The sequence below is a fragment of the Montipora foliosa genome, chromosome 10 (assembly GCF_036669935.1).
Source record: "Montipora foliosa isolate CH-2021 chromosome 10, ASM3666993v2, whole genome shotgun sequence".
NCBI lineage: Eukaryota > Metazoa > Cnidaria > Anthozoa > Scleractinia > Acroporidae > Montipora > Montipora foliosa.
This window is the reverse complement of record NC_090878.1, coordinates 29,371,140-29,381,139: the sequence shown is the minus strand read 5'-3', so window position 1 is coordinate 29,381,139 and position 10,000 is coordinate 29,371,140. Positions and strand designations below refer to the sequence as shown.

Genomic DNA, 10,000 nt, shown 5'->3' with positions numbered 1-10,000 from the left:
TAGCGCTAATATCTCAAAAACCAACTGGGTGACCCTCATTTTTTATTGCTCGGGAGTGATTAGCACACTAAGATAAATCTTTCCTCAAAGTGTAAAAACAAAGAAATGTCTGGAGGACATTCATAGCAACAACACAATAGGCCATTTCCGAGTTCACGTCTGCCTCCTCTTCAAAGCGAGTCTAAGTGCGAAATTTTTCTTATGAAAATTAGTTTTCATTCATATGCAAAGGAGAACTAATTACCATCACAAAAACCTCCCACTTAGACTCGCTTTGAAGAGGAGGCAGACATGAACTCGGAAATGGCCTATTACAATTTTTTAAGGTGGCTCTAAATCCGCTCCCGAGATTATTTTTTTGAACTTTGCAGAGAGTTTCATTTTAGCCTGCTTATCACTTTTCAACATTAAGTTCGTATTTTCGATATAAGCTCTTAAACACGAGGAGCAGGCGTGGCTCAGTTGATTAGTTCGCAGCTTTTGGAGCAAGAGGTCCCCCGTTTCGATTCTCGGTGACTTCAATGTCTGTTTCGACTTTCCTCTTACCCGTGTACCTGTTACTTTGAGTAATAGATTCAAAAAATAAGCGCCTACTACTACAACCAGGAGCAGAAACACGCGAAGAAAGGCTATGCAACTGCAGGAAAAAACAGGAGTGCCCACTCGACAACCAGTGTCTCGCAAAGGGCATTGTGTACCAGGCCTTTGTCACATCTAGCGAGGGGACTGAGCACTATGTAGGGCATACGGACACGGACTTTAAGGCGAGGTTCGCCAACCATAAGCAATCTTTTAAGACAGAAAAATACAGTAATCAAACTGACCTAAGCAAATATGTATGGCGCTTAAAGAAAGCAAAAACAGAGTATAAGATCACTTGGAAAATTCTAGGCAAAGGGCGTGCGTATTGTAACACTACTAAAAGATGTAACTTATGAACACTTGATAAATATTACATAATGTGCCACCCGGAGCACGCCACACTTAACAAAAGGTCAGAGTTAGTAAGCAGCTGCCGGCATGCAAGTAAGTGTTTACTAAATAACGTGTAGTTAAGAACTAAACAATGTGCAAGCAAGTGTGAAAAATAGGTCTTTTGCAACTAACGATCACATGGTACAAAATCCGCCATGCTGGAGGGCAAGCTCATTATTATCCCCCCACTGGGACATTAAAACAAAGGCAAGTCAAGTTTGACTGGTTCCGGTCTCTTTGTTTTAATGTCCCAGTGGGGGAATAATAATGAGCTTGCCCTCCAGCATGGCGGATTTTGTACCATGTGATCGTTAATTGCAAAAGGCCTCTTGAACGCATAAATACCGCGTTTATGTAAATAGAATTATAAGATCCCGAAGAGTGGCAGCGGCATGCTCCTACGAAACAAGCTTGTAGATCTGTAATGAAAAAGTAGTCCACTCTTCTCTCCAATCAAGCACTTTTCGTGCCTTTTTATCTCGTTTTAGCCCGTTGTTTTGCACTTTCTTGATATTCGCCGCTGAAAATTATTCGCCTGAGCCTCAGAAATATTGGGGAATATTTACCTCGACTACGTCTCGGTAAATATTCACCAATATTCACTTCGCATTCGGCGAATAATTGTTAAATATATATATATGGCGTTTTTAGATGGTTGTTATGTTGCCATGGTAATTTGTTACGTCACATTGAAATGTGCGTCTTGTTAAGCAGTTATTGGGGTCTCATATGGTACCATAACATTGCCTTTAAGTAACACAGTGTTGTTTAGTTAATCCTTCTAATGAGAAATCCCCTCCAGATTGTTGAAACCGGTTTGAGACATTTGACGACTGATATTCGCTTGCCCAGTTTTTGGCCCTTTGACAGTTGACGGTTAACCCCACTGACACCGTCCTGTTATGAATCTACGATGGCACTAGGCATTTTAAGGAAGTAGCGCAGAGGTGTGGTACCTGGTTGCGTTGTAACTGTTCAACGAGCATAGTTTTCCCACTACTACCTACGAATGAACAAAACCAGTTATTAGCTATACAAGCGATACGTAAAACTTGAAGCTTAGAGGAGCCGTGAATAGAATAAGTAGCTATTGAAATAAATACAACAGAGTTAAAAAAACCCAATGTGAAGGAGGCTGAACCAGTTGTTCCCTAATGCAAGGAGGCTGTTCTGTCTAATTAAATCTGGTGAAATTGGAAACCTTTGCGAATCGCTTTGAGCATAGCTCATAAATGACATAGCATGACCGCCGACCGACTGTCTCCGTTGGTTGAACATCGGACAACAGAGTTCAACTCCGCCTGAACAAAGATACCATACAAAATTCTTAAAATAACCAAGGAGAAACTACAGACTTTGTAATGACAATTCTCTAGCTTTCTCTCCAGTAAGGACGATAAACCGTTTTCCCTTTAACGCTCATGACGCAATAGGACGCAATATTCATTGCATGGAGTAGGGAAAAAAGTTAATTCCCAGTGTTGAGTGATCTCTCCTTTTTCGATATCACCATCATATATGATCATCATCATATCTTTGATTATCCTCGAATTTTAAAGCATCTTGGTGTAGCATGTATATCCGAACGTTTACCCATGGCATACCACAGTGGACATACCACAACATCGAGGCGACTACATGCCCTGATCTTTGCGAATAGTGTGTGTGTGTTATTTTACGCCCCACAGTGTTATAAGCATGGAAGGCTTTTGAGACGGGGCTTACGGTTTATCATGCATCCTTATTCGGGAATAGTAAAGAGTCTACCCATGTCATTACAAAGGCAGCACTTCCTTCTCCGTTATTTAAAGACCCTGAGTGTTGCTCCTGCGACCTCCCGCGTTGTAGTCAGTAGTCCAGTGGTTTAACCCATGAATGATGGAGGGCAGTGGTCGGGTGGCCAGTCTCCCAAAGGTGTCTATACAAGCTAATGTCTGGTTTCAGCCATAATTCTAAATGACAGATTATAAATACTATTCCCATTACCGTTGAGGTTACCATGTCACGTGTACAAGTCTGTCTGTGTCTTGCAAGCTGTCGAGATTCTCTGCCAGAAGGATACGGAAGCAACTCAAGTAAACCTAAAGAGCAATTTGACACAGATCAGGTGACGGTTTTTAACAGACAGAAAGATACTGGGTACCGGAAACCTGCGATTTTGAACTCCTGTCCACGTTTCAACTCCCGTCCGGTCAAACAATCTTGTTACGTTTTTGATTTTGTTTTCCAGGTGACTGCATTTATTTGGATCTTGGCATGCAACGTAGATCCATTCCGGACAACAAAATAACTGCTTCTTCTACACTAAATGCAAGCACACCAACAAGAAATGGCCGGTTAAACTACACAGCAGGATCATCTTGGTGTGCTTCAGCCAATGACAGTAATCCATATCTACAGATTGATCTACAGTCACTTCACATCATATGTGCTGTGTCCACTCAGGGGAATTCAAAAGCAGATGAATGGGTGGAGACCTACACTATACAGACATCAAAAGATGGCCTAAGTTGGACAGATTATGAAAGCACTGAACGTTTGAAGGTGCCAACTCATTTACGAAAATTTGAAGTGTTTTACAAGAGAATCACTTCTCTCAATTACAAAATTTTCTTACCACCAATGGGAAAATCAAACAAATTAAACAATATCTGTAGTGACACGGACATCTCTCCGGATGTTGAGCGTAATTAAAGTTGACCGTTCATCTTTTTCAGTGTTAGTAAGGCATTTAGTAACTGATTAATGCAGTTCGAGGCAAACGAGTGTTAATACTATTAGCATTCAAGAATTCTCGCTGTATCACAAGAGCGCATTGTGTTCTGGCAATTCCGGCTGCGGTTACTCCTATTTTGGTTTGTTATCGTTCATTATAGGGCCTTGATGGGTTTGGTGACAAACAAGTATTGCAATGAAGGAATGGACAGGATATAATTTTCTTGCCTATATTTGACAGCGTACAATTCTCACGCCAAGTGATATTAAAGAATCGGGTATATTCTCCTTTCATTTCGTACGTTCGTTATCTGGAGTATAGTCTCTGAATATTACGTGCTAAATTTTGTTAATCAAAACATTTGATGTTTTTTTTTGTTTTGTTTTTTTCCTTCCAGACGTTCCTGGGAAATTACGACAGACACAGTGAAGTCAAGAACATTCTCTCGGGAGGAGTCTTAGCTAGATGGCTGCGATTCGTTGGAAAAGCAGAACATAATAAGTTTTGTATGAGGGTAGAAATCTTTGGCGTAAAAAGAAACCCAGGTAAACCTGTTCATCATACGAATTTACGGCAGACACAAGTGCGATCCGTATTAAGAGCCTACTGTTATCTATTTCTGTAAGTTATTGATCAAAATGGGCAAGAGGTGACTTCAAATATTCTTCACGAATTAGAAAGTCAGGGATCTAATCAGAAAATTCAACAACATGTTAACAGTTACTTGCCGATCCAACATTTTCCAAATATTATACGGTGTATTGTTCTGACATTGTGTTCCGTTTGAACCTAAAATTAGAGAGCTTACACAAGGACAACGAGGACGGCTACGAGGACGTTGTCTAAATTATAATTTTTTTCTATCGTAATAATTTCACGATTAATAATAATTTCATGAGTTGTTCGACTAGGCAATTGTGTATCAAGTTTCCAGGAATAGTTGGATGTTTGGAGAAAAAATTGAAGGGTTTTCGTCGGGTGCCTGCTTTCGCCAAATAACATTAAATTTGGTCAGTTCAAGCCATTGTATTGACGAGAAGGACAGAGACTTGCGGAAATATACCGAAATGTAAAACGCACGTACGAGATGTGAGATGTGTGGCGTCCTTGCGTAAGATCTCTATTAAGATGTCGGATGAGGACAAGATCACCATCGTTGGCAAAATTTACCATTAAACTCCAGATCATTTGCTAGCCTACGTGTAGTCGTGCCCTCCCCCGATGGGAAAACGGAAGGAGGAACGTGCACGAAAAGCTTGTCCAAATCGTGTTCCGTGACTTTACGCTTTTAGCAGAATGGAGATAATGTTCCCTCATTGGTTACTCACCGCGGTCAATTCTTTGATGAAAATAGGTTATACTGTTGACTCCGTTCACTTTTTGTCGTTGGTGGTAACAGTTGAGAGGGAAACAGTGCAAAAGGAAAGTGAAGAGTTTGCTCATCTTGACTCCGAGATATGGTGTAACTATCTAGTCTGGGGCGTTTTGGGGTGCTGAAATCCGAACTTTCTGGAAAGGATTCCTTCGACCGGAAAACAAGCTGAGCTTTTTAAAAACTTGATGTTTAGGACCTTCTTGTTGAATTCCTCAAGGTTGTGCTGCAAATTTATCCCTTTCTTAAGGACAGCATAATACAGTCTACAAATGTAATTCGAGACTGTGTACACGTGGAATCAAAATTAGTAATGGCAGCGTTCACGTCAAAGGTTGTGTTCTTCTTGCCGTGGGCTAAATAACGCTCGTAATCCTTTTCGATCTCTCAAAACACAGTATGCAGTTAAAAAGGGACATGCATCGACTTGCCAATTAGCTCCAAAGAACAGAATACATATGATACAATCAAAATTCAATGAAATACGAAGCCTTTGTTACACGCACTTTCGCGGAAAATACCAGTTATTTCCAGAAATTGCATAAGTTATTGTGACGTCACGGAACACGATTTGGGCCGACGTTTCGTAGGCGTTTCCTCCTCCAGTTTTTCCTTCGGGGGCAGGGCACGGCTACACGTAGGCTACAGATTTGCTAAACTTTAACCATCCTAATATTTCTTCTTGTTTGACCTGGAAGTCTGTTATCACGAATATTTTGATGGTTATTTATTTGTAATTCTCTCGAACACTGAGAAACGTCAAGCACGGAAGCGATCAACTTACACTCATCAGACATTGTATCCTCATAGTTCAATTGTGCAATAGGCCTTTTGCAACAAACGATCACATGGTACAAAATGCGCCATGCTGGAGGGCAAGCTCATTATTATTCCCCCACTGGGACATTAAAACAGAGGCAAGTCAAGCTTGACTGGCTCAGGTCTCTTTTTTTTTTAATGTCCCAGTGGGAAAATAATAATGAGCTTGCCCTCCATCATGGCGGATTTTGTACCATGTGATCATTTGTTGCAAAAGGCCTATTTTGTGCTTGGAGTAGGTTAAAAGAAATACTACATTGAAAAAAAAAATTCTATGTGCTGGTAAATCAAGAAAGTAGTTTGGACAATCTTTCTTAGATTGTTACCCTTAAATTTACTGTTACATAGCGTTTATTGTATTGTTTGAAAATCAATTTTTAACAGAGAACCTTGCCCTCAATAAGCCCACCGCACAGTCGACCACACACAACATTTCCAGTGGACCAGGAAACGCAGTGGACGGGAATCGCAATCCACTGTTTGACGCGAATGGCAATTGTTCCCTCACGAAGGAAGCAGAACACAACTGGTGGAGAGTGGACCTGGGAGATAATCCTGTGCCCGTTACTGATATTTTCATTGTCAACAGACTTTATCCGCCATCTGAAATCAGTGAAGTTTTTTACGACATCAGAGTAGGTAAGAAAGAGGGACTTTCAATGCCATTAAAGGTCCAAAGTTATCTTTTTTTTACATTTTTGCTTTCTTTTTCTGTTAAGTGGGGATTCAATAAAGAAAGGGGTATTTCTCAAGGCCCTTTTGAAATATGCATTTTTGAGATTTCCAAGAGAAGTTTAGTAAATAGTTATAATTTGTTTCCATTATGCGACTAATGGCCACCTCCAGGACTCTTTAGCTTGGTATGATGATGAGAGAACCTTATTACATTTTTGTTTCTTGTTTTAAACAAATAATCACAAGGATAAAGAAACGCATAGAGTCGGTTAAGGTTATTCAAAATAAATAAAAAGCTAGCCATTTTGAGTGGATCCTCTCTGACTCGTGATATTAGCAGACTGCAAGACATAATAAACTTTATTTTCTCTTGCAGACTGTTAATGCAATTATGATTCAAGAGCCGGATATTATGAAAGCCGTTTCACTCTCTGTTAATTGTGTAAATTCTAAAATCGAATACCCCATCTTTTTTTTTTTTTTTCAGGTAATGAAGGCAGAGGAAATACTGGATGCCAGGGCTGGTGTCAGCTCAAAAACTTTACTGGGACATGCGTGTGTTATCAATCTCCATTGACAACTGGCACATACGTTATTATTAGAACCACACTAGAGTCAAAGATACTCTCGCTATGTGAAGTGGAAGTGTACTCGCGAGGTAAATCTACCATTTTAACACCTCAACAGATTGTAAGACAATAAATCAGTAAATGCGCGATTAGCTAGTGAGTGAGGTAATGAAGAGCGGATTCACCAGTGTAAAAAAAACAAAAAAAATGTTGGTGGATCAAATTATGAGTCTAGAAATTTTTGGTTTGTGGCAATAGACAGTAGTCTGTGAGATGGTATCTTAGATATTTGAAAGTAAAAATAAGTATATGCGAAATGCATTGTACAGGCCGGTCCGAATTTACGATTTCCCCATTTTGAGACTCCAATTTTGCTGATTTTTAGATCCGTACCATGAAGAGTGTTATTTAAGGATACCCGCTTACAAATTGTTCCTTTTTAACTTCTAAGAGAATATTGCGCAGGGAAAGCTAACGAAGCAGATTAGACCCCGTTCGAGCACGCCTAGCGACAGAGCTGTGGACGGTGACACAAACGTAGATACTTGTTCAGCTCTCGATCGGAATGTTAGAAATCCATGGTGGAGAGTGGACTTAGGGCAAGAAGAACTTGTGAATGAGGTTTACATTGTCACCCGACAAGAACTGAGTTCATTTGACATTAGAGTGGGTAAGTAAGATTTTAGCTTCATTAGGGTTTGGCTCATATTGATGTAAGGTATTCGCGATTTTTGCCCATTTCTTAGCCACAAATGAAAGGAAAAGAGGATAACAAATACACTTCATTACTTGAGGATTCGTTTGCGACAACTTCACTGCCACCGTTTCCTTGTTCACGCAATCGCAAAGCCGACAAAAAAATTGGCCATTTTACAGGTGTTTGCTCAGCGATCTAGCCTTTAAATGGCTGCGAGGCTGCTGGTAACCTTGTATTGATACAGACTTCACTGCTTTTAGCATGTAAATGGTGTTGTTGTAATTCTAATTAGTCTACATTAACATTAGAAAAGCAGAAAGGTCTGTATCAAAACAGGGTCACCGGCAGCCTCGCTTCCATTCTTGGACCAGATAACTTAGCTACAATTGTAAAATGGTCTATAGACAAACCTCTAAGAAAACGGATATTTTCATGGTCTTGAAGATTTTTTCGATTAACCCCTAATCGTTTTAATCGTACAATGAGCATTAAGTGTCTGGGAATTACACTGCCTAGACGTTGGATAAGCTAGAAAACTGCAAAACTATTATCGTTTGTTCTAGTTATTCAAAGAACAGTACGATTGGAAATTTACGTCATTGTTGACCACAGGACATCAAAGAAATGTTCTGAATGTGTAGAGTACGAGGAGCCATTGTAAATTTCCGTTAAATACCTTGGCTTCTATTGAGGTTTCATTTTTGATCACGTCGTTTTTGGGCAAGGTTAAAATTAGAGCCACCGTACCGTCATGTTAAAACCAGAGATTGCGATACGTCAAAGTAGAGACATTCACAATAAAGGCATCTTCGAAGATCTTTTTTGCTCTTTGCAGAAATTTCGAAAATAAGCTTTTCCTTGAAACGCTATTTTTAAGAGTAATTTAATTGCGAAATTTACAGAAAACGTCACTTGTCAAAAACATTAATGAGGTAAAGGACCATCGCGTGAAATTTCAACTTTTGTACATTTCTTCTTTCCCGTTCCCTTCAAATCTACAACGTGAAATGGTGAAAAAGTAGGTTTCATGGAAAACAAAGCACAAGCCAGCAAACTTGGAATTTCTTCCTTAATGTGATGATCAAGTCGATGAGCTCTTTTGCTGGTTTGTTGAAAACATCAGCACAACAGAACAAATCTTTAGGCTGCCGCACACTAGCCAATTTTTTCTTGAAAGGCCGTCCCACACTAAGCGAGTTTTTTTCGGGGAACGAAAAATCTCCACCTGTCGGCTAGTGTGCGGTAAATTGGGAGGACATTAGGTATACATTATAAATCTATGTGTATATTTCCTATTTATATTTACACGAATGTTTATTATAATGATCCTTATCATAGCCTTTATTATTATCACCAATCAATAAGAAACACGACGCAAGGCACAAAAAGGGTAGTTATTTAATCAAAAATGTGGAGAGGAATACAAAGTGAGTTACCTGTGTTCATTAGGCCCAGCATCCAGTGATAATGGTATAACCAATCCTCTGTGTGGCAGTAACCTCACTGTTCCTTCAAGAGGTGTATCATTCTTCTGTCGCCCCAGTTTGTTCGGACAATACGTTACCATCAGAGTGAGAAGCTCAGACCCAGTGGGACTCAGTCTTTGTGAAGTTGAAGTATATTCTGCAAGAAGAGGTGCCGATCCATTTTTTGGTGCATGTTTATCCATAAAAATTAATCGGGTGCTAGAGTTCCAGGGCTGTACTTTAAATTACGGCCCGCGGTTTTTCCTTAGATTTATGGCCCAAGTACGAAGCGCGCAGGGACTATAAATCTAAGGGGAAAAACAATGGGGGCGTAATTTACAATACGGACAGAGAAAACGAAGCTAGTAAGATATTTATGGTTGAACACTGGGCTCCCATGCGGGAGGTCGTAAGTTTAACTCCGGTCGGACTAACACTCAGGTCTTTAAATAACTAAGGAGAAAGTGCTGCCTTTGTAATGACACCTGCAAATGGTTCGCCTTTCAAGTCCTCTCGGATAAGGCCGATAAATCGTACGCCCCGTCTCACAACTCTTCAATAGAGACCTTAAGCACCATGTCGGGAGGCACGACGACGGCATACCGGAAGTTTATTTTCCGTTTCCGTCATGCGCAGAACCTGAAAAGCTTATTGCAATCGGCCGTCGTCCTGTCGTTGGCGACGCCACACTCACTGTTTTGACGTAGTGAG

At 40.2% G+C, this 10,000-nt stretch overlaps 1 protein-coding gene and 1 long non-coding RNA gene across 4 annotated transcripts in view; one reads left to right on the top strand and one right to left on the bottom strand.

Moving 5' to 3' along the window:
* Positions 1-9,400, bottom strand: part of LOC137972400 (uncharacterized) — a 12,392-nt gene extending 2,992 nt beyond the window's left edge. The window contains exons 1-4 of one of the 2 annotated variants that reach the window (XR_011117114.1): positions 9,260-9,400; positions 6,272-6,485; positions 2,962-3,056; positions 1,932-1,978 (exon numbers count right to left, since the gene is read on the bottom strand). This is a non-coding gene — a long non-coding RNA (uncharacterized lncRNA). The remainder of the gene's footprint in view (positions 1-1,931; positions 1,979-2,961; positions 3,057-6,271; positions 6,486-9,259) is intronic. The other variant, XR_011117113.1, reaches the window with a different exon arrangement.
* LOC137972397 (receptor-type tyrosine-protein phosphatase T-like) overlaps positions 1-10,000 on the top strand; it is a 97,901-nt gene that overhangs the window by 13,200 nt on the left and 74,701 nt on the right. For both annotated transcript variants that reach the window (XM_068819102.1, XM_068819103.1), the window contains exons 2-7: positions 3,206-3,519; positions 4,089-4,236; positions 6,267-6,521; positions 7,045-7,215; positions 7,578-7,796; positions 9,273-9,458. In XM_068819102.1, coding sequence (XP_068675203.1) covers positions 3,206-3,519; positions 4,089-4,236; positions 6,267-6,521; positions 7,045-7,215; positions 7,578-7,796; positions 9,273-9,458 — 1,293 coding nt within the window. The remainder of the gene's footprint in view (positions 1-3,205; positions 3,520-4,088; positions 4,237-6,266; positions 6,522-7,044; positions 7,216-7,577; positions 7,797-9,272; positions 9,459-10,000) is intronic.